General features: G+C 52.2%; 1 protein-coding gene across 2 annotated transcripts in view; it reads right to left on the bottom strand.

Annotated features, from left to right (window-relative positions):
* Positions 1–24777, bottom strand: part of AFF3 (AF4/FMR2 family member 3) — a 459937-nt gene that overhangs the window by 89097 nt on the left and 346063 nt on the right. For both annotated transcript variants that reach the window (XM_045587244.1, XM_045587243.1), the window contains one exon: positions 16118–16169. In XM_045587244.1, coding sequence (XP_045443200.1) covers positions 16118–16169 — 52 coding nt within the window. The remainder of the gene's footprint in view (positions 1–16117; positions 16170–24777) is intronic.

A 24777-nucleotide genomic window follows, 5' to 3' on the forward strand; every position in this document is an offset into this window, starting at 1 on the left:
AAGGGCCCACTGAGGGCGAGGAGGACCCCACTGAGGGCGAGGAGGGCCCCACTGAGGGCGAGGAGGGCCCACTGAGGGCGAGGAGGACCCACTGAGGGCGAGGAGGGCCCACTGAGGGCGAGGAGGACCCACTGAGTGCGAGGAGGACCCACTGAGGGCGAGGAAGACCCCACTGAGGGCGAGGAGGGCCCACTGAGGGCGAGGAGGGCCCACTGAGGGCGAGGAGGGCCCACTGAGGGCTGGGAGGTATCAAGCACCCTCCATGGTGGCCACATTTACTGTCATGAGGGTAACATTATGGGTCAGAGGGTCCCTGTGCGCCCAGTCAGACGGGCTTCAGGAGGGGGGGGTGGAGTGGGGGTGGGAGGTCAGGAGGAGGGGGCTGGAGTGGGGGTGGGAGGTCAGGAGGAGGGGCTGGAGTGGGGGTGGGAGGAGTCAGGAGGAAGGGGGCTGGTGAGTGGGAGGGGAGTCAGGAGGGGGAGGGGGTGGTGGAGAGGGGGTGGGAGGTCAGGAGGAGGGGGTGGTGGAGAGGGGGTAGGAGGTCAGGAGGAGGGGGTGGTGGAGTGGGGGTGGGAGGTCAGGAGGAGGGGGGGGTGGAGTGGGGGTGGGAGGTCAGAGGAGTGGGGGGTGTGAGGGGGGTGGGAGGTCAGAGAGGAGGGGCGGAGAGGGGTAGGAGGTCAGGAGGGGGGGGGTGGAGGTCAGGGGGTGAGGGTGGTGGGGAAGGGTGAGGTCAGGAGGAGGGGGTGGTGGAGTGGGGGTGGGAGGTCAGGAGGAGGGGGTGGTGGAGAGGGGGTGGGAGGTCAGGAGGAGGGGGGGGTGGAGAGGGGGTAGGAGGTCAGGAGGAGGGGGTGGTGGAGTGGGGGTGGGAGGTCAGGAGGGCTTCGGGAGGGGGTGGTGGAGTGGAGGACGGGTAGTGGGTGCCAGTTTCATTACTGAACAGCCTTGGCACAAGGTCTAGCCAACAGCACAGGGCACCTAATGCTTGACAAATACCATGTGCGCTGCCTTAACCAGGCGCCTCCAGACCCCTGGGGGTGATGGTTGGCCTCTCCACTCCTCAGTCAGCTCCACCTCATTCCAAAAGGCGTGTCCTGTCAGAGGGTGAGGACCAAACCGGCAGCTACGCGTTAGTCTTCAACACTGATTCTAACGTTTATTCAGCGCTGCCAGTGCAGTTACCAGCAAGCATTCCTTTGTTTGTTGGTTTGTTTGTCTGTTTAAAGGAATCAACACGGAGCATTTTGCTTTTAAATAGGCACCATCCTTCAATTACCAGTTCCCCTTTAGGTAGAAGGGTCTGACAAACCTTTGCTGAGCTATGATTGTGTTAAAAACCAAACCAGCACGCTCTGTGAAACGCCTTTCCTGGTAAGAAATGCATTTTCACCAGCGGTTCCCAGTAAGAGCCGCTCCTGAGGCCGCACACGGGGGACTGTTCAGGGTCCCGCTGGGCAGGTGTTATTGCCAGTCTCCGACCTTCTGTTCCGAACAGAAATACTTTGTCCTCCTGAGTAACATGTTCTCAAATCTCCGCCCCTTCATTATGAGCCGGTTCTCTTGTTACCGATGTTCTCTAGCAGCAAAAGGCAACTTCTGGCCAAAGCCTTTCAGATGCTGAACCTCACCTCTGTGGTCTGTGTGGCAGACATAGTCACAGGACACGCTTCCATTCCAAGCCCCCGATTTTTATAGAATTTTCCCTTGTCCGAGTGGTATGCGCTCACTGCAGAAGAACAGCGCATACAGGAAGCCGGAAACCAAAACAAACGCACGCGAGAAACTGCCTCGTTCCACCCCGGCCCACAGTGACCGCCAGCTGTTTGGGTGATTGTGTCCCCACTTCACAAGTAAAACCATCCATCAGGGCTGTCTCTCACAAAAAACGCCATGAGAGCCTTGAAAATAAGGTAAAATAAAAGGTTTTTTTCTCTTTTGTTAATCCTCACTTGAGGGTATTTTTTTCACTGATTTTTAGAGAGTGGAAAGGAAGGGGAGAGACAGACACATCGGTTGGCTGGCTCCTGCACAGGCCCTGACCGCGGATGGAGCCTGCAACCGAGGTGTGTGCCCAGGACTGGAATCGAAACTGAGAGCCTTCAGTCCGGGGGCTGATGCTCTAATCACTAAGCAACCGGCTAGGGCGAAATCAAAGATTCTTGACCAGAGAAGCTCAAGGGGGAGAAGCCCCTCAGCATCTCCTCACTCGGCTGCCTTTTCTCACACCCACCCCGTGGCAGCGCCCTCTCTCTGCCCCTCCCTCCTCCTCACCCTCTCCTCCCAAGCTCAGCCACACTCTCTCCTCCTCCTCCACCTTTGAGTTCTATTTTCAATAACTAGCTCCTTTCCCTTTCTTATAAAATTAATGGTCTTGCATTCTTCCTGTACACCTCTCCTATTACGGAAAAGAGCATTTAAAGAAAGTGTCAGTAATGCAAAGGAAGAACACTTTTGAGGGGAATGGAAGGGAAGAAGGAGGATGTAAAAATGTACATTTTAATGGTTTTACTCCCAGATCTGCCTCTATAATATATACTTATATCAATACGGAATATTTTCTATTGATCTCCGTTAGCATTCCTGTCCCGGCACATTGAGGCCGGCCGGCTCACGGTCACAGAGCAGCAAGGCCAGCCCAGCCCTGCCCAGCCCACCGCGGTGTCAGGACAGAGGGCGACGGGAGGGGACTGGGCGGGTTTGGATTCTGCCAGTTTCAGCTAGAGAGAGCCAGTGGACGCTGAGCGGGCGCTAGCTGAGGCCGGGCGAGCTTTCTCGGGGATGCTCAGGAGGAAGTGCAGGCGGCACCTCCCGGGAGGGTTTCAGGATTCCGAGACGGATACCTTTTCCTCAGGAAGTCTGCAGGTGGAATCACATTGTTTATCTGCGAGCTGGCCGGGAGCTCCCGGGGAAGAATTCTTTCTACCTCTGACCTCCCGCGGCAGGACTCCGTGTGGAAGGCAAGAGCTGCTGGGCCAGGGCCGGGCAGGTCCAAGGACACTGAGGACTCAGGCACAGGGCAAAGCCCCGCGCCCGTGGGTGGTGGCAGGAGACCTGGGTGTGGTGTGTGATTCTCAGAACTATGGGAGCGGCAGAAAGCCCTGGCCTCGGACAGAGCACTGACAGGGTTGTAGTGCCTTCCACGTGAGTGAGCGTGTGAGTGGGTGCACGTGTGTGTGTGTGTGTGTGTGTGTGTGTGTGTGAGTGCGCACAGGTGCTTGTCTGGCATCCACAATTTCAAAGTGAAAGCAAGCACACCTGAATGACCCTCGGATCTGGTGGTGGCTGGTTGCTTGGAGCTGCTCTGCACACAGCATGTGGGTCTGAAGCCCTGCTGCTGGGAGTGGAGGTGAAGTCGGGTGATGCGGGATGTGGCCCCGGTCCTGCAGGTTCCACCTGGGCTTTGTAGCTGCTCCTCAGGGCTCGGGGCAGCATGTGCTGCTGGAACCCGCCTCCGGGGCAGGTCCAGAGCAGGCCTGCCGGGCACAGCCAGATGGTGATGGCCGTTAATGATGCTCATCGTGGGCACAGCGGGGCATGGGCTCAGTGGCTTCCCATTTTGTCGGGTCTGCCAAAGGCCTTTGGAGCTCTCCACCAAGATCTTATGATGCACCAACAGGGGGCCTGGTGAAGTCCCGCTGACCTTCCACTGACTGTGGTCGGTGGTTGTTCTCAGGAATGCAACTCGGGCCCAAGTTGTGGGCTGCAAATGTTTTGTTCTTGTTTAAAGGCAAGATGGAAAGAACATCAATGTTTTGATAGTTTTGCTAAACATACAACCTGCATTTGAAGAACCAAAATTAAGTCTGTCTTTGTTTCACTGAAACATCTCTTGCTCAGACAAAAATAACAATAGTTGAAGGTAGAAACTGGCAGAATTAAAAATTACTGGTTAGGAAACATTCTCAAAATGGCACGTTGCCAATCAATTGTGTAACAGGAGAGAAAGCTGCACCTATTCTCATTGTGTTATTGTTATTATCGGTGTCAGACTTTCCACCTCTCACGTGACCACTGCTTACGGTTTATATAATACATGGAAGTGTGTTCACGTATAATTGTTGTCATCTCACGCCCTTCCCTGAACGGCCTGGACTTTGATGAATGAGGTCCTGGTTGAGAGGAGAGGTGCCCGGAGGCCTGCTGCTGGACCAGACCCCCCGGAGAAAGGCCCCCGGCCACCTGCACCCCACACTGCGCAGCCTGCGGGGGACCGTGCTGGGCCTGGCTTCGGGGACTGCATGGCCACTCCCGGAAGACGGCCTTGTTTCACTCCGCACAACCTGTTGGCTGCAGATCTGGCCAGCACGGCATCGGGAAGTGCTGGGGGTGTTGAATTACCACAAATGGTTATGCTCCACGAAGAAATAATGGGCTCAGAGCGTCTCCCGGGAAAAGCTGAGCTTATGAGATAACCAGCCCGGTGAAGACTTGGAAAAACACACATGTAAACAGAGCTTTCCAAGCGCAGAGCTGGACCAAACACCTGAGTGGTTTAGGGAATCCTCTGTGACATGCAAGCACCACGCCTGGACGGCGGTGATAGCGTGCGCTCGCAGCAGCATCCTCCAGTGAATGGCTCAGCTTCTGAAAACGCTATTGAAGGAAGACACCATTCAAGTCCGGGACAAAGGACTATGCCTGTGCGTTACCCAGGGGTGTCCTCAGAGGGAGAGGTCCACCCCTCTGCCCACAGCGGCGGCTGGCGGCTGAGCGAGAAGGCGCCTATCGGTAACACGCACAGCCGCTCGGTGCTCCCATTGGAGAAGCTCCGTGGGTGGCGTTGATAGGCACCATCAGCGAAAACGAGGCTCAGCTTAGAAAATGTTTCTCCTTTCATGAATTCTTCTATCTGACAAAGCAATAATTGTCATTTTTTGTGTTAACTATATGTTTGCCCAAATTTAACCAATCATCTATGGTTTTTATACAATTTTTCTCATTGTCCCGATTCCTAGTCAGGGTCCTCAGACGGAAATCAGGCACGTCCTAAGGTCCAGGCTGGCTGGCCACAACCAAATCTACATAAACCTCAGCCAAGTTCCCAGAGGGCGTCTGAGAAAATGTTTTGGGGAACAGGGTGTGGGCCTTTTATACATCTCTGCCCAGTGACACTTAAGCTGGTTGACCATTTCAATTTCGGAGATTACAGTTCATTAATAAGAAAAAAACACACGCAATGACATTTTTGTATCTCCACCTACGCTAGTGTTTTTCACAAATGTTTAGAAAAAAAATGGCATGATATAATGAAATTGGCCATCTTAAGAGAAGTTTGCAGTTGCCTATGGTGACAGTAGAATTTTACCAATAAAATAGAATCACTTAACTAAGTGTGAGAGCTTAAAAACACAAACACAAGCCTTCTGCTGAATGCCTGCGTTTCGCTGGTTGCGACGGAAGGTCCCAGCAGTGCATGTGATGGAGATCGGGCCGCGGGCAGTCCTTTCCCATGAGCCTGCTCTGCCCCCACATTCAAAAGGCGCCCATTGGTCAGAACGGTTAAACTGTGCAAGACTAAACACGCATGCAAAAGTTAACTACCTTTTTTCCCCTACTTTGCTATTAGGCTTAATATCTATGTAACACTAGGTAGTTGGTGTGTATATGCATTGAAGCGAAGGCCTGGCATTTCCTGAGATTTAAAATTTACTTCCGACTTTTAAGGACAAATTACTATAATGAATATTACCAATGAGGAATTCATCGAGACCAACAAGCCAGCAGTCTTGTACAACTCGGCACTTAGTAGGCCTTCAAGATTATTCTTGAATGACTTTTATGTAAAAATTGCGTAGCTCTTGTTCTGACTCCAAATAATATCTAACATACAGCTCCTTTCGGATGCAGGGAGAAGCTCGACTTTGGAGCCTGGCCCTCAAACCTGGTCCTGATTACGGCCTCCACTCCTGTTTATATAATTCTGCAGTTTTGGCAGGACTCAGGAGCACATGCCAGGGTGTCGGCTTTTATGCATCTCCTGGGATGTGAATGTCAAGCCGACTGGATGAACTCTGGCCACAAAGCCCAGACAAGCACAACGACTCTATTTATCCAGACTTGGCCGCCTGGATGCAGATGGGCTCCGTGGCAATAAATTTTCACAGGCCGAGAGCTCCAGATCCACCAGGCTGTCCCGGGAAGAAAGCGGCCCCAGGGCAGTGCGGCGGGCTGCGGACCCTCCTGCTCTGTGGAACCACGTCTGGGTGTCCCGCAGCCAACGCGTTCGGTTGCTGATTGACAGGCGTGGCCAGAGGCTCTTTTCGAAAGCTCTGCTCTCTGTTACGCAATCGTCATATTAGAAAGAAACAAGGGAAAACATGAACAGCACTCCCTGCGATGGGCAATCTGCTCTCGGGATCACACCCACACTGCTGTGCGTTACCCAGCGAGTCTGTGGCACAGCGCAGGGACCTGCCACAGGAGCGGTCCCGTGTCTCCCCACGAGAAACCCGAGGTATCAAAGAGCAAGACATGCAGCTCCATGCAGCCGGGCTCTCCGTTCACATTCCTTCTGAGAGACGCCATTAGTACGCCACGCATTCACATAAGACAGGAACCGGCTCTTTAACGTGAAGATTTATGTTAACTACCCAGATATCTATTACATTAATTGTGCTCTCCAAATATTGATTGGGGATTAAAAGGTAACTTTTCTTCATGGCGAGGAGTAAATTATGCCAGAGGGAGAATTTCCCTCTACAGACTTTATCCAATGATCATGGCCTGCAAAATTAAAATTGTCAGTTGTAAGTGGATAAACCGTGCTCATTTGCAGGGAATATGCAGTTCTATAATTAAAATGAAAAGACTGCCTAATGTGCGTGGCTAATGTAATCACTGGAAACGGCAGGCACGTACTTGGCCGTGAGATCTGGACCCTGCTCCCTTCCTTGCCCTGCGCTATGCATCTGTCACTTCGGGAAAACACTGCCCTCACCCGACACCAGCGTGGCTGCTCCATCCGAGAGCCCCAGGTCCCCGTCCCTCTCCTCCTGCCTTCGCTGTAAGTTCATCTAGGCCAGTGGCCGGCAAACTTATTAGTCAACAGAACCAAATACCAACAGCACAACGATTGACATTTCTTCTGAGAGCCAAATTTTTAAAACTTAAACTTCTCCTAACGCCACTTCCTCAAAATAGACTTGCCCAGGCCGTGGTATTTTGTGGAAGAGCCACACTCAAGGGGCCAAAGAGCCACATGTGGCTCATGAGCTGCAGTTTGCCGACCACGAATCTAGACATTTGCTATGTCCCTTCCCCCGAGCCTGGCCTGACGTGACCAGCAGAGCTGTCCTTTCACCACATGGAGACATGCAGTCCCAAATGCGTGTGAAAACGCCTTTGGTACTTTGCAGTTTCAGGAATAATTTTGTCTTAAACCCTCTAACTGATTCACATCTCTCCAGGGAAACATTGCTCTTTGGAATTGTTAAAAACCCAGAGTTACAGGAAAAGAGATCAAACAAATTGTTACATGTACCACGTGTCCTTCAGGCTCCCAGACAAACAAGAAAACTGGTCCTCACAGTTTATCCTAGTCCCAGTGTGAACCTCAGCAAGCATGAGAATTACAGGAGCAAACATGAGAACATGCTTCCATTTCCATCATGTCTCCGAGCTCTTGGGTGAACCCAGCCACAACCCCAGCTCTGAGGTCACAAAGCTCTGCTGTCCTCGAACGGCAAGGCTGTGCAGACACCCGCCCTCCTGGCTTCCAGGCTTCCGTCTACGAAAACTTCTGAAAACCTGTAACTGCAGCACGGCCTGTCGCTAAGTTATTTACGAAGTAAATATCTCCACCTTCCTCCTGAACAGGCAGGTCATGTGTGCATGCTTGTCAACTCATGGTCTCGGGTCTCTCTTTTGGTCTTCTCTACCAGCACCTCTGATCTCTGGATAGACCTGCTTTGAAAAGTCAGTATTCGGTAAAAGAAATGAAGGCAGAGAAAAGTAACCTTTGATATTGGATAATGGCCAGCAGCGAATACTGTCCATTCCTCTCCACACTGTGCGCTCACTCAATGTAGCGCCTTTGCTGTGCCAGACCCCGTCCCTGCCTAGTCGGTAGAGAAAGATAGTGTAAAAAGTAAAAACAAGTAACTACAATTGTCATGAGGCTTGAAAGGTTAAGGTTATCGTGAGAAGGACTAACATGGTCCAGTTTAGGTGACGGGGACGCTTGATGAGGACGTGAAAGCTATGCTCACTTCCTAGACGAGTAGGCATTGATCGGGAAGGAATGAGGGAGCGGCTGCTGGGGGCCCTTGGCTTTTAGGGGGGGCTGCGCTTGGCGTGCGGGGAGCTGGAGGAGGCCCCTGTGTGTGTGTGTGTGTGTGGGGGGGGCTGGAGGAAGGCCCGGGTGTGTGTGTGGGGGGCTGGGAGAGGCCCTTGTGGTGGGGGGGAGCTGGAGGAGGCCCTTGTGGGGGGGGGGGGGGAGCTGGAGGAAGGCCCCCCGGGGGGAGCTGGAGGAAGGCCCCCGTGGGGGTGAGGGGGAGCTGGAGGAAGGCCCCCGGGGGAGGGGGGAGCTGGAGAAAGGCCCCCGTGGGGGGGGGGGGAAGCTGGAGGAAGGCCCCGTGGGGGGGGGGAGCTGGAGGAAGGCCCGGGGGGGGGGGGAGCTGGGGGGAAGCCCCGGGTGGGGGGTGGCTGGAGGAAGGCCCCCGTGTGGGGGGGAAGCTGGAGGAAGGCCCCCGTGGGGGGGAGCTGGAGGAAGGCCCCCGTGGGGGGGAGCTGGAGGAAGGCCCCCGTGGGGTGGGGGCTGGAGGAAGGCTGGGGGGGGAGCTGGAGAAAGGCCCCCGTGGGGGGGGGGGGAAGCTGGAGGAAGGCCCCCGTAGGGGGGGGGAGCTGGAGGAAGGCCGGGGGGGGGGGAGCTGGGGGAAGGCCCCGGGTGGGGGGTGGCTGGAGGAAGGCCCCCGTGGGGTGGGGGCTGGAGGAAGGCCGGGGGGGGCGGGAGCTGGAGGAAGGCCCCGGGTGGGGGGTGGCTGGAGGAAGGCGGGGGGGGGGGGGGGCGGGAGCTGGAGGAAGGCCCTCATGGGGGAGGAGCTGGGGGAAGGCCCCCGTGGCTGAAGTGCCCGATGAGCTCCATGCGCCATGAAGGGGAGGAGTGGGGGCAGTGCTGGCTTTGGGCTTTATCCCAAGCGGTTAGTTAAGATTAGAGACCAAGGAATGATGTGATCTGAGTTACATTTTTAAAAGATCACTGTGCGAAGCGGTATTGTAGAGGGGAAGGGACAGACACGTGCTCGATGGGCTTAGACCAGCCAGCATGGCAAGAGGCACGTGGGCTTGTGTTTAGTGTTGGAGGCTGAACGTACAGGACTCACAGCGAACACTAGCATTTGCGTGGGGACAGGAGTCGTCAAGTAGGAGCCCAAGTCCCAGGCTCCCCCCACGGCACGGCTGGCCGTGCGTGTTCAGGAAGGGAGACACTCACAGGAAGGACACAGGTGGGTGGGGTGGGCACCGGCAGGCAGGGCCAGAAGTCCAGTTTGGCACATACTGAGGGAAATGCATGTGAGACGTCCAAGCGGGAGAGGCAAGAAGGTCTGCAGGTCAGAAGCGAGCGCTGAGCTGAGGGTGTAACTTTCCTAACTGTAAGCATATAAGCACTGAAGATCACGGGAACCAGGGGACCCCTCAGTCAGAGAGAGAGAGCGAGCGAAGGGAGAGAGCGAGTGGGGGAAGGAAGTGGAGAAATCAGGAATAATGCTAAAGGGCTCCAACAGTTAAGGCTGGGTAGAGGAAGAGCCTGAGAAAAACAGCCAGAGGGTGGAACAAACAGGAGTTCGGTATGAGGCACCTCAAGAGGCGTGAGTGATCAGTGGTTTTCAAGGCCCAATGCTGTAATCTTCTGGAGGAGGCCAGGCTGAAAGGACCAGGTCACTTGGTCTGTGGGGGTCGCTGTTCACGCAATGAGTGGTTCTGGTGGGGAGGTGGGAGAAGGAGATGATGGGTTTTGGTGAGAGGAAGGCAGTGTTTTCAGTAATAGAGGGAAGGGAGAGAAACAGTGAGGATAAGGGTGGCTGTGTGGGTCTGGTTATGGGAAGAGGAGACTTTCCTGTCACCCATGAATTCACTAGGGAAATAAAGGTGAGTAAGATGCAGAATCATTCTGGATGTTCACTCAAGAAGTCAGGAAGAGCCGAAACCGGTTTGGCTCGGTGGATAGAGCGTTGTCGGTCTGTGGACTGAAAGGTCCCAGGTTCGATTCCGGTCAAGGGCACGTACCTTGGTTCCGGGCACATCCCCAAGGGGGTGTGCAAGAGGCAGCTGATTGATGGTTCTCTCTCATAGATGTTTCTAACTCTCTATCCCTCTCTCTTCCTCTCTGTAAAAAATCAATAAAATATATTAAAAAAAAAAAAAAAAGTCAGGAAGAGAGAACCAAGTCCCACATTATCCACTCAGCATCAATTCTTTGACAGAGATAATTATAAGATACTGGGAAATTACACTTGTAGAATGCCATCACCAGTGAGCTGCTAAAGGTTATGTATATATAATTTAATATCCAGAACTAGCACTTAAAATGATAAACAAAGAGATATAAAAAAAATACAAAATTCTGTAGATAAATACTAATGGGAGTTCCCAAAATGTTCAAAAAAAAACCCTAAAGGAAGCCAGGAAGAAGAACACAGAAAAAGAAAAAAAAGAAAAAAAAAAAAAGAACAAACAGAAAATAAAAATAAAGTGGCAGAATTCAGCACTAAGGTATTAATAATTACATCAAATGCATATGGTCTAAATACATCAATTCAATGATAGGCGCTGGCAAAGGGGATTAAAATATGACAACTATATACTGTCTATAAGAAACTCATTTCAAATATAATGACACAAGTAGGTTGAAAGTAGAAGAATGGAGTTAGTTCCATTACGCAGACATTAATCAAAAGAAGGCAGCAGTGGTGGCAGTGATGAAGTAGACCTCAGAACAAAGAAAATTACCCAAGAAAGAGAGGACATTCCAACAATAAAAGGGGCAATTATGCAAGAAGACACAGAAGCGCACAATGTTATGCACCAAATAACAGAGCTGCAATATATGTGAAGCAAAAACTGATAGAATGGAAAAGAGAAACAGACAAATCCACAATTACAGTCGGAGATTTCAACACTCCTCTCCCAACAACTGACAGAGTGACGAGACAGAAAGTCAGCAAGGATATAGAATGACTCAGCAACGTCAACAGCAGGATACAACGGGTATTTACAGAACACCCACCCAACAGCAGCAGGTTAGATGTTCTCTCAGGAGCCCATGAAACAGATGCCAACACACACCATATCTTGGGCATAAAAAATACTCCATAAAGTCACTAGAACTGAGATGACACAGCACGTGTTCTGTTCTCTGACCACAATGGAACCAAACTGGAAGCCGATACAAGTAAGATGACAGGAAATCTCTAAACGTTTAAGAAATGAAACAATATGGTTCTCAATAATCCCCGTGCCCAAGAGGAAGTCTCACTGAACTGAATGACACTGAGACTACATCTCGACATTTGTGGCATCCAGCTAGGGCACAGCTCCTCACAGCTCCTTCTCTGCTAGGGCTGCATGTCCGCAGCCTGTAGGCACTGGCAGAAGATGTGAGCAGCCCTAGGCAAACAGGAGAGACTTCCTTGCAGACCGAATAGCCATTGCTAACAAGGAGCCATCTGCTAAAACAGTTCTTTAAAGCAGCCCTACAAAGCAGCCACATACCGGCTGGTAACAATATCCTATTCAATAATCCTATATTCGGGGTGTCAAACTCAATCAGAGAAGGGGCAAAAATCTAAAATCCAGCCTAAATCGCGGGCCGAATGGTTTACTGAACAGTCATAAACTGTCATTGTGATGGAAACGCAGTGGAGTGCAGTGATGACAGCGTGGTGCGGGCCACATTGCAAGGCCTGGTGGGACGGATTTGGCCCGCGGGCCTTGTGTTTGACACATGTGTCTATATAATAAAAGGGTAATATGCAAATTGACCCTAAAGGCAGAACGACCAGGAATGACTGGTCACTATGATGCACACTGACCGCTAGGTGGCAGACACTCAATGCAGGGGCCCCCTGGTGGTCAGTGAGCTCCCACAGGGGAGCTCTGCTCAGCCACAAGCTAGGCTGACAGCTGTGAGCACAGCGGCAGAGGCAGGAGCCTTTCCCACGCCCTCAGCAGTGCTAAGAATGTCTGACTGTGGGCTAGGCCCCAGGCTCAGGCTGCAGTCGGACATCCCCGGCTGCCAGAAGAATGTCTGACTGCCAGCTTAGGTCTGATCCCCGGGGAGCGCACTGACCACCAGGGGGCAGCTCCTGCATTGAGTGTCCACTCCCTGGTGGCCAGTGCATATCACAGTGACCGATCAGTGGTGGCAGATGGACATCCCTGAGGGGTCCCAGACTGTGAGGGCACAGGCCGGGCTGAGGGACCCCTCCCCTGAGTGCACAAATTTTCATGCACCGGGCATCTAGTATCTTTATACTAACTTAGACAAAAGAGTCTTCTTGCCAAATAGTGATATCAATATTTGGGTTATAGAAAGGTACGCCTGTGCATTGTGTACAGTAAAACTGCTGTGTCACTGCCTTTGCACATGCACAAGGCAAACTGGCCCTGACCATCGGGCGTACTCTGATTAGGGTTCCCCCAGCAGTGATAAGAATGAATATACAGCCCTAAATGCTTACTATATTAGGAAAAAGGACAAATCTTAAATTAATAATCTCAGCTTTCTCAGGAGACTAGGAAAAAAAAGAGCAAAAATGAACCCAAGGCAACCAATAGAAAAATAATAAAGATAAGAAATTAATGAGATTGAAAACAGAAAAATTGATAGAGAGCATCAATGAAACAAAAGCTTGAAAAGATCAATAAAACTGATAAACATTCAAGAAGACTGACAAAGACAAAAATAAAGGTCAGTATCAAGAATAAAACGCGTATCACGATAGCTCAGACATCAACAGGACAAAAAAGGAATACAATTCTATACACGTGACAACTTACTGGCACAATGAAGTGATTATTTGGAGAGCACATAAGCTATCTCAGTGGTCGGCAAACTGCGGCTCTCGAGCCACATGTGGCTCACAAGCTGCGGTTTGCCGCTCTGTTGACTAATGAGTATGCCGACTACTGAGCTATCCAATGTGAAAAAAATCCAATAACCCTTTAACTAGAAAGAAAATAGAATTTGCAAATTTTTATAATCTCCAGGCCCACAAAGTTCCACTGAAGAATTCTTACAACTTTTAAGGAGTGATTAACACTAATGTTATACAATCTCTTCAAAAATGGGGAAGAGCTGGGCACATGACTCAATTCATTTTACAAGCCATGTTGGCCTTCTGCCAAGACTAGACAAAGATGATACCAAGAAAGAAGCCTTAAGAACAACATCCTTCATGAGCTTAACAGACAAGTGTGAGGATGTGGAGCAACTGGAATTCTCTTCCATTGCTGGTGGGCATGTCAGCTGTGCAGCCGCTTTGGAAGGTGGTTTGGGACAACCTACTTGAGTTGAATGTGCACACACTCTTTGGCCCGACTGCTCTCTGAGAGACCTGGACACGGGCAGTTTACATGTAATGCATGGTCTATGAATACTCATCGAGGTGTATTTGTAGGTTACATGTGCTTTCCTCCATGTGTGCTTTACTCAGTTATAAGTTTACTAGAAAACAACAAAAAGCCTATTTGATCTGGTGACATGAAGATAGCAGAGAAGCACAGTTCTGAGGGAGTGGCGGGCTTTGAGGACCTCAAGCTAATTCCAATTTTACAAATAGTGTGACTGCAGCAAAGAGCAGTTCAGGCAATGGGCCAAGGTTGCAGAATTACCGAGTCGGAGAGCAAGGATTTGAACCCAGGGAGCAGGGATGCTGAGCCCATGCTCACCCACTCTACTGCCTGTCTACTTGTCCTTGAAGGCACCAAGGCAGTGAGGACAAAGGCAACACTAGACAGGATGCACTAGGGCCTGCAGGCACTTCAGCTGATGCTCTGCAGCTGTCTCTTATCACAGGGGCTGCCCAGGCTGGTGGCCAATAGTCACAGGGCAACCAGGCATCAAGGAAGAAAAGATGAAGCATTTTCTTTTACTATGTTTACTAAGACCGGGAAATGTACAATACACTAGTATTTTTGAAGTATTTGAGTAAGGGACAAGCTCCGAGTACGCCCGAGAGTCAGTTGTGTTAATTGTCTTATCATCTCCCAATACCAGAGCAACGCAGTGTGTGCACGTGTGCCCAGGCTCCATCCACGCTTTCCGGCACAACCGTGTTTTGGTCTTGGAGAGAAAAAAACACACCATGTCATTAGAGTTTTTTAGAAGCATGGAAATTACGATTTTGTAATTAGGCCAGGGTATAATTATAGGCTAGAGCCAGATAATATAATTAGTGTTAGAGCAATCCCTGAAGCTACCACACACAACTACGGTGTGAAGCCTTAATTAAAAAGAGGAGATTACTGTATAAAAGTCATTCATTCTGTCAGCTGCTTTCATTGCAAAGGTGGGAAGGTGCCCACACATAGGGACTACATGCAAGAATGAAGGATCTGACACTATCATCACAATACAATAACATCAGTGTCTACAGATGGAAAAGAAGTCACCAATAAAGCAAGATGAGTCAACTCAAAGTTCCTGCTGTCTTAGAGAACATTTTTGATAACTAGTTTTTGAAAAATTGAGTTTGCAGTGAAAATATTTCCTGGAAACAATTCAGGAAATTCTTTCCGAATTAAACAAGGCTTGCTGAATGAAATAGCCTGTAAATCCCTTTTCCAATGTGAAGTTTACATAATCTACACATTGATATGACTGAATCCACAACACACCTATGTGAACTTCTCCCTGGGAAAACACACAGAGATGAAATCAGTTGCTTATCGTCACCCAGACAAGGACCCAGACGGGAGCTGCTCTGGGTCTAGCGCGGTGGCTGTGTTGTGGCCAGCTGACTGCCCTGGTGTCTCCGCCTGGAACCAGCGAGTCAGCCTCCAAGAAGCCTGAGTGGTCCTCTGGGTTCGGTTAACCTCCCTCCACTTGGGGCTGCCTCTGCTTGCCAATCCAGTTTCAAGAGGCACCGAATTCTACCTCACGCCAAGTGGCTTCTTTGGTGCCTCACCGCCTCTCACGAGGTAAGCAGACTCTGCTTGCTGCTCTCCTAGCCACACTCTGCTCAGACGCTCTTCCTGCAAGTTCCCTTTCACTGTTCTCTCACCTCTGCACACTCTCTGTGCATCGTTCCCACCTGCAGGTCTCGCCAGCGCCTGCACCGCCCCCACGGTACCGTATGTAAAATTCCCTCTCCCAAGAGCGACCGAACAGCACATGTGGTTTGTAGGGCACATAAAAATGACGTAGAAAAACCTCTCTGTCTTAGTCGTTTTTGGACATACCACATTTATCCAAACTGACAAAACGCAGCACAGGTAACAAGAAAAAGGAAACAGGGTAGGGAAATCTGTCTTTAGTGTTTTCAAACATGCTTCAAAACGCAGGCACTGCCTGGAGTACAGACGTGACGGTGATGAATGTTGAGTGGGTATTTTTTCACTTTAACTGACTGATCAGAAGAGTATTTACAAAGCCCCGACTAATGTCTGGAAGCTGATAAATCAACACCAAAGGAGAACATTTCAAGCACATTTATCATTTAAGACAAACGGGCTATCCTGAGCATGAAGCTTTCTTATTCATCACTGGAGCTCACCTCTGTGCTTGCCTCTTCTCAGTGTTAATAACAACTGCGTAAGGCTCCTCAATATTTAATGCTACAGCCTGCCTGCTGCATGCTGATGAGGTTAGGACCATGCCTGATCGCCAGCAGGCCAGTCAGCTTTCCAGAAAGAGGCTTTCACTATGAAGCCTGACCCCGCTAGCTTCCTTATAAATAGCTGCTGTTGGTTTCGGTGCCATAAAAAAGCACAAAATTACTGTTTTAAGGGAAATTAAGGTCAAGATATTTTAACAGATGTTCCCAACGGCACCAAACAATGTCATTAGCATCACTGAGCCCCATGTCTCAGCATTTGTATGACTCAGCCAACGTCCAGGACGGTCTGCCAGGTCGGCATCACGGTGCCAAGCTGAACAGCACAATGCCCAGCAGGAGCTTACCTGTTCACCCTCCTCTTCATCACTGCTTAGCTTGAGGTCATCTTCGAGCATTCTGGAAGAGGAAACAAAGACATACAGGTGCTTAGCACATTCAAGTAACTCACCAACAAAATACCTGAACTCAAGCAACGTTTCAGTAATAAGTCTGTTTGATGCACTGGTTTGGAAAAGTGCTCCTTTGAAGCCCTTCTCCTGTGATGCACCCAAAGCAACACCCTGCCACGTCCTGAGAACTGCCCCTCACGGCAGGCACAGCGTGAGGCGGCTGCGTCCACGTGTGAGGCTGGACGGCAGTCAGCGAGCGCGTTTCCCGGGGAGGTTTTCCGTGTGGCAGCGGCCGTGCCACGTGTCCACCTCCGCTCCCGGGAGCAGGCCCCGGGCCAGGGCACGCTGCGGAGGCTAGCGGGCACCACGCTGGGGGGCGAGCCACGCTGCCCGGGCTCCCAGGCCCTGCGGGAAGGGAGAACCAGAGGGGACCTTCCGGAAAGACTGCGAAGGCAACTCCCCTGCGCCCCAGCACACTCTTGGGTTCATAAATGTTAAGGGTAAAACAAAAAAACAAGAAACCCTTCCAGGCCTGAGATTTCTGATGATGATAAAATGACATTCTTATCAGCACCACCAAATTGTTTCTTTTTTTTTTAAATATATATATATATATTTTATTGATTTTCTTACAGAGAAGAAGGGAGAGAGATAGAGAGCTAGAAACATCGATGAGAGAGAGACATTGACCAGCTGCCTCTTGCACACCCCCCACCGGGGATGTGCCCGCAACCAATGTACATGCCCTTGGCTGGAATCGAACCTGGGACCCTTCAGTCCGCAGACCGACGCTCTACTGCTGAGCCAAACCAGCTTTGGCCGAATTGTTTCTTTACAGAATATTAATTTTCAGAATAAGTCATTCCAAAAGAAACCTCACGTAGGAGTGCGCTCTACAGCAGGAACGCACGCAGGCCGGGGCGCAGCAGTGGGTCTGGCGGCCCCTGAGCCCCTGTGCCCCAAAGGCCCGGCCTCCTCCTCAGTCACCTTCCACAGACACCCTCAGTGTGCCTCCATCCCTTCAAAAGCCAGTCACAGGCCATCGTCAGTACATTCCTCTGGATGTTTTAAGAAGTCACTTCGGTGACTTCTGGGTGAGCCTGGGAGAAAGACCTGCCAGGACGGGCGGTGGGCAGAGTCCCCCTAAGGCTTTGCTTAGGAACGGTCACGGAACTCCCCCGCCCCACCCTGGTTATAAAGGGAGGTGATTCCCGGCAATCCCTGAGGTCCATTCTGCTTTAGATTCCACAAGTCTAGGAAATAAATTTGCCTCTCTTTTGAAAAGTAGGAAAAGCCGTATATTGTCCTTGAGATCACAACTGAGGAATTGCTAAGCAACTGCGGTGTGCCACTGAAGCCACAGCCACTGGGAGGCCACGGCCACGTCCTCACAGGCTGCGCTATCCTGCCTGCCGGCAGTGAGACATCTCATTCACTCATTACTTAAGCCCCAAGCAAACAAACACAACAGCAGCCAAGACTGCAGAGCAAGGACTGTGCCCCCAACTGCTCATTCTGTCCCTCTGGCCTGCCCTCCACTCCTTTGGATCCCAGGAACTCATCCCCGGCTTCAGAGCAGAGACGTGGGGAGATTTACTAGAGCACAGAGCACTGAGCATGGAGCACTGAGCACTGAGCATGGAGCACTGAGCATGGAGCACTGAGCACAGAGCACTGAGCACAGAGCACTGAGCACTGAGCACGGAGCACTGAGCACGGAGCACTGAGCACGGAGCACTGAGCATGGAGCACAGAGCACTGAGCACTGAGCACGGAGCACTGAGCACGGAGCACGGAGCACTGAGCATGGAGCACTGTTCAGGAAGGAGCTGGGAGGGGATGATGTTCTCTTTGTCCTGGAGTCCCTGGTGAGCGGCTCAGTGATGATAGAGCACAGAGCCAGCGTGCTGGCTGGGCCGGGGCACCTTCTCCAAGACTATTTTCCTACCAAAAGGCACACAGGCCTTCCGGATGAAAAACACCAGAGAAGCAGGCCCGTTTCTTGCCTCCAGCCCTTCCTCCCTCTTTTGAGGTAAACTGCCCACTGCAGTTTGGTGCAACCTCACAGACTGCCCTCTGAGCACCGGGTGTTCTAAGTGTGGGTTGTCCTGTCGGTGGGGAAGGGCCAGAGAACACACACCATCGGCCCTAACAACCCGCCTGCTGTTCCATGGAAGTCCTGTCAGGGGTGACGAGGAGTTTCATCTTTATCCAGGCGATCGTGTGCGCGGGTTTGGAGGCCACTGTCAACCGGAGCAGGAAACCCCAGAACCCTTCAAAGCAAGGGATCCTAGCCGGCTGCGCACCGGCCGGTCTCTCGGCCACCGCACGAAGCTGGCGCTGCCCACTGTGACCACAACCGAGAAAACAGTGCGCCAGAGTCTCTTCTAAGGTACAGAGAACAGCTCCGTTTTGTCTGTTTTACGCATGTGCTAAGTGTGCGCACATGCCTCTCGCACCCCCAGTCCCAGCAGGGGCGCCTCTGGCCCCTGGTCGGGTCTGCAGAGACTCGCCTGCCTGCCATCGCTCAGAGGAAAAGCGGAGACCCAGCTCGCGTTGTGAGCAGTGCTCACCCCACCACCGGCTGTCACTCGTATGCACAGGATATGCCCTGGCTCACATCTGAAAACTGAGGACCCAAAGTGAGACTGCTCTGCATTCCAGAGAGACTTCAAGAGAAGTCAGAATCCAATTACACTTCAGAATACCTTGAACCTGAGGAAAGGGCAATGGAAACACGGAGTGAAACAGGCACAACCAAGGGCCATTCTGGCTGCTGTTCTCAACCCGGGAGACCCAGCCCCAGCCCCTGCCTCCTGGAGCGGGGCCCCAGCCCGTCCCTGCGCCCGACCGGCCCTTCTGCTTGGCTCCGAGGTCACAGCACAGTCCCCGTGGCCGGCTTCCAGGCACAGCGCTGTTCCCTTCACGCACTTCATTCCCGTTTAATGTCCATCAAGTGCCCACTTTTAATGCTGGAGATATCGGAGTGGCCTCTGAGGGCCTGGGGCGGGGTTAAGGCGGGGGCGGGGGGAGGGGGGAGAAGAGGGAGGCGCGAAGTCTATTTGAGGTTACAGCCGAACAAGAAACCATGGCCAGAGAAGAGAGCTGTGGCACCCACGGCATCCGAGGCGCTGTCAGGTGGGGTGGCAGGCGCCGCGGCCTGCACATCCGCTGAAACACTTCCATGGCTCCTGCGCCCTGCCCCCGCCCCGCCCCGCCCCGCCCCGCCCCGCCCCGCCCCGCCCCGCCCAGGAGACAGCACTGCTGTCATCCGCCCGTTTTCCACAGAAACAGACTGGCTAGGCGTGGTAAACAAGACCCACAACAGAGAAAGTTCCAAACCAAGAGTAAAAGAAAGTGCGAATGACTTAGAAAGTGTTGGTTAGGCCATGGGGTTGGGGTGGGGACCTCTAATGACGTTTTTGAAAAAAGGAAATTCTGATGCTGGGAAGGCTAGGACAGCTCAGGATGGATCACTTGCACATAGTGATCCATCCAGATCACCCTGCCACTCCCCTCCACCCCTCCAGGGAGCACCGGCCAATGCTGCCAACCACCCAGAGCCCCACTCCCCTGCCCTCAGAGCCCTCCCCTCCATCCTCAGAGCCCTCCCCCCAATCCTCAGAGCCCTCCCCCCATCCTCAGAGCCCCGCCCCCATCCTCAGAGCCCTGCCCCCATGCTCAGAGCCCTCTTGGTGACTGAGCTCCTGATAAAGGGCAGCAGCTCTGCTTGAATGGCTCTGGCCGGGTCTGCTGAACACTGTATAGACCCCTCAGTCCATCCCCACCGCACCTCCTCTGAGGTGGGCATGCGGGGCAGCAGGCCTGGAGGTCAGAGCGGCTGCCCAGGTGACTCCAGCTCTGACACTCAGCCAGCCAGCGGCTGGACCCCGGCCTCAGGCTTTCTCAGCACAGAACCCAGTGCAGGGGAGCGTCTATAGGGGCTCACGTGTGTGAACATTCCTTTTACCTCTGAGGCCATTAAAGCTGCGGAGCACTTATGAAACTTGATGGGTAAACAATTTAGGAGGCAAAGATGTTTCTGCTACTAAGTCTTCAAACGAAACCATCTGCTCTACTCCAGGCCACTGTGAACAGAAAAGGTGTTCTCGGAGGCTATTGAGGGGATGTAACGCTGCAGGGGTCCATTGATCCTAGGTGACTCTGCGTCTACGTCCACAGAAGACAGACAGCATGTCTGTCAGTCCACGTGCACAAGGAGACATGTCCTGGGAGCTGTGGTCGGCCTCAGGGCCAGGAGTCCCTAGCAGGATCCACGCCTGATGACAACAGGGACACCGAAATAAAAGACGGTAAGGTCAAACTTTGCAAGTGAAGGCTGGACAGCAGAGGTGCAGCCAGCAGGGCGGAGACCCCGGATTTACCCTGAGCACCCGAGGGGCTGCCCTCCTGCTGTCAGAGCACAAGTCAGTGCCCGGTGTGGCCGCCCTGCGAGTTTGCACCCGTAACACCTGGTGCGAAGGATCAGCATGCTTTGAGCGGTGGGCTGCATGCTTTCTTGTAAGGACCGCGAGGAAGACAGGGTGTGACGGGGCCTCTCTCTGGAAGGGGAGACAATGGAACCTCGGTCTCACCACCGGTGGCAGCATGGGTGCCCAAACTCCCAACCACCGACTAATTCGCACATGTTCACGCGTGGGACCGCTCTCCACGGAAGCACCCCCCTCCCAGGGCTGGCTCCCCTCACACACTGCTCTCACTGCCTCACTGCCTTCGCAGCCACTTCTCAGCGCTTACAACCATGACGCACAGATGCACGTGATTCTAACAGAGCCATCTGCTTCCTCTGAAGAGACCGTCCCTCAGCAGCTCAGAAAAGAGGGTTCAAGGCAGCCCAGCAACTTCCTACTTGATTGTGGTAACTTCCACGTGTGCCTTATCCTTCATGGAGCCACAGGAAACGCGTGCTGTAGCTGGTGCCCATGTTTTCAGGCCCCGCGTTCCCAGGCAGCAGCAGTAGCCGCCTGCCCTCAGCAGATGGCCACCTGGCCTCAGGCTCATGCATCTCCCAGGTACTGCGCTCGGCACTTCACCTGCACATGGAACGGCCGTCGTTACACAGAGCAGTGGTTTTTAATTAACAGGATTTCCCTGGAATTACTTGTCATTTAGGGCTCTTAACAGATGAAGCCTTTAGTCCTTTAAAGTTCATTTCATTTAGGTATATCTTAATGGCTTTTTAAAAATCTGAGCTTAAGTGGGCTGTTTGATTCTCAGATTTGTTTCTATAGCTGGTGCTACTCCTGTCTCCCCCTATTTGAGATTTAAAACCAAAGACAAATGTTTATGACTCCCCATTAAACATATTCATACATGCAAATATCTACTCTAGCAATTAGCAATGCACGATAGCCCATTCGTTATGCAAGTACACCCCTCTGAAGGCTTACACGAGCCATCATCTCTACTGCTCGGAACACGAGAGGGAAAGCTGTAAAACTCATTTTATTCTGAAGTCGGTCAGGGCTGCCATCCCCCTGGCTTATTTTCATCCTGGTGGCCACCTCCTCTCTGCATCTGTTTAGAGAATTTAGCTCGCGCCACCCCAGTTCACTGGGGACCAGGGTGTCTGGGGTGGGCTCACACTGTGATGCAGTGGGTCTGAGGCACATGAACTCGCTGGTCTGGAAGCAAACGGAGAATCAGAACAAGACACAGGGCTGGGCTCGGTGGCCTCAGCGCTCCCGACGCCGGTGCTTTCCCGTCGGGGTGTCAGTGCGACGTCTTCTGAAGCCTCAGCGGTCCCACGGGAGACAGGTGGCCTTTGCTCTCACTCTCCTTCCTGGACTTCTCTTCCCGGGGTCTGCGCTGGTTGTCAGTGACATCACACAAGGTCTGGTCCTGCCTGGCCGATCCTGGGGCAAAGGTGCGCCTTACCTCTCTGCTTATCACCTTGTTCTTTCTTCAGGACAGTACGTCCCAATGGTCCCTTTCACTGATGTACAAGCGACGGAGTCCACCTGCCACCTTCTACGCAGCCTGCCTACCTGGTGCGGAATCTCACTTCCTGCCATTTACTAAGAACCCGGGAAAAGCACCCTCACTGAGGAAACCTGACCAACCCTGGCGAGACATGGGATGAACAAGTGCCTTCAGAATCTCAAGTGAGCACTCGCCGACGTGGCTCAGTGGATAGAGTGTCGCCCTGCAGACTGAAGGATCGTGGGTTTGATTCCCATCAAGGGCACGTCCCTGGGTTGCGGGCTCCATCTCTCAACATTGATGATTTTATCTCTTTCTCCCTCTCCCTTCCTCTCTGAAATCAATAAACATATATTAAAAATAATCTCAGGTGAGCAATGGCTTTCCCAGTGTACTAGACCCACATCTACATATTGAAACAGGACCAAGGGAGAGCAGAGGAAAACGAAGCTCATCACCAGGACTCCGTCAGTGGTGCTGAGCGTCGGGAGAGGGATGAGTCCTGAAATGGCAGCCCTAGCCTACGCTGGAGTCTGAGCTGTGTCCCTGGCTAGCCCTGTGAACTTGGGAAGACCATTTCATCTCTCTAGACATCACTTCCACCTCTTTGAAACGAAGCTTGGGTAACATGACCTCTGCAGCCTGAATCCCATGATCTGTCCCGTTAGATGGGTGAGAAGCCAGGAAGCTGCTGGAGGGTGAGGAGGGGGCAGAAAGGGGGAACACACCGCTGCTGTGCCCGCAGGAGGGGGCGCTCTGAGTCACGGCCCAGGGAGCAGGGGCGGCCTCACCAAAGCGGCTCCTGGGCGAGGCGGAGGCGGCTGGAGGCCTGCCCACTCGCTGCCCTGGGTTGCCGGTCCCCCTTCACTTGGATGCAGTACCGGCACCTCTCCCGGAAGTTGTTTGCAATATCCCAGGCGGTCTGGCTTCAGGTTGTGTCCCTGTCAGCCTCGCTGGTTGTGCCTCTCGCTTGGAATTGCAGCTGTAGCAGGGGCCGGGCCGCCCGAGGGAGTGCTCGCCCCGGGGACACGGGCTCGGCCCACACCCCTCGAACATCCCCCCACTCCTCCCACCCAGAAAGATGGCGCACACACAGCTCCGGAGATTACAGAAACAGGAAAACGCTCCGTCTTTTCCGTTTAGGGCAACGCGGACCACGGTATAAAGTAGCATTCTCCGAACATATTAGACGTGAAAATTGCTTCCTCCTGAAAGAATTTCAGGGAAACTGGGTTGTGTGTATTCAATGATTTCTAAAGAGCACTTTGATAGGGAACGCTTTCTCCTCAAAGATGCTTTTATAATTCCTGTCCTTGTTCCTTACAAGGTCTTCTAGAAAATTACGTTCTGAACTCGCTGTTCTCGGTATTAGAGGATGAGGTTGGAAACGCACCACAAAGTCAAGTGCAGTGTGTGCAGAGCAGGGCCCTTGTCCGAGTGGACACCAGGGAGAGGCCGCAGGGCCCTGTCAAGGGCACAGATCCAACAGCGGGCGTTTCTCCACCTCACCCTCTCCGCAGGGGGCTCTGCCCCTAAGCGGAAGGGAACTGAGATATTTATGGGTTTGGCTCCAGTGTGTGATGCTGGATATTAATTGCTTGTCAGTTAGTCAGTAGGCTGGTTGCCTATTCTGGTTGCTAACTATTGACTTTCATATTTAATATTAACTTTTTTTCAATCCTCACCTAAGGATATGTTTTTATTTTATTTTTTTTAGAGAGAGAGGAAGTGGGGGCAGAGGAAGTTGGGGAAGAGAGAGAAAGAGAAAGAGAAAGACAGAGACAGAGAGAGAGAGAGAGAGAGAGAGAGAGAGAGAGGGAACACTGATGTGAGAGAGACCCGAGCAGGGATTGAACCTGCAACCTAGATATGCACCCTAACCTGGAATTGAACCCCTTTGGGTGTATGAAGTGACACTTCAATGGAGACATGGGCCAGGACTTCATTGACAGCACTGAGCGTGAGAAAGCATTGACTGAGTAAGGCCACTTGTCCAATAGGCTCAGATTTGTCGGTTTGTTCACAATACATGTTTTTTATTTTTTTGGCTATTGTTATTGACAAGTTAATTGCTACGACAGTCTCTAATTAAGACACTTATTTGAACAGATAAGCTGTTAGGACTGGAAAAGAGAACCAAGCATAACCTCCTAATTAGCAAATGCATGCTCTGTAAGCTGCATGGACCTCACATGTTGCCCGAGTACCACCTGCCACAGTGGTCTCAAACCTGACCGGGCATTGCAATCACCGGGATCTTTCAAAGGTGTTGCTGCCCGGCCCCCACCCCACCCCACCCCACCCCATACTCAGATGTCACAGGTTTGGGTTTGGGAACCACTGTATAACACAGAACTAGAGACACAGTCTTAACAGGTCAAGGCCTTGACTAGCTCTGGACCTTGGCTAAATGCTGAGTTTTAGTTTGTCCATCAACAAAACAGGATGACAGTCAAGTCTCACACAGACAATAAAGGCGAAAACAGATGCAGTCTGTCGAGCCGCAGAGGGGGCTTCCTCAGTGCCGGGGCTAGTGTGTACTGGGTGGTCAACGCTGACGCATGGCTTCAACCCTGGAGATTCTGATTTTACTGGTCTCGGACTGGCACAGGCGTCAGTCTTTCTGACGTGCCTCCCCGATGAATCTACCTGCAGCCAGGGCTGGGAAGCAG

Source organism: Pipistrellus kuhlii, unplaced genomic scaffold, assembly GCF_014108245.1.
Source record: "Pipistrellus kuhlii isolate mPipKuh1 unplaced genomic scaffold, mPipKuh1.p scaffold_m20_p_27, whole genome shotgun sequence".
NCBI classification, from domain to species: Eukaryota; Metazoa; Chordata; class Mammalia; order Chiroptera; family Vespertilionidae; genus Pipistrellus; species Pipistrellus kuhlii.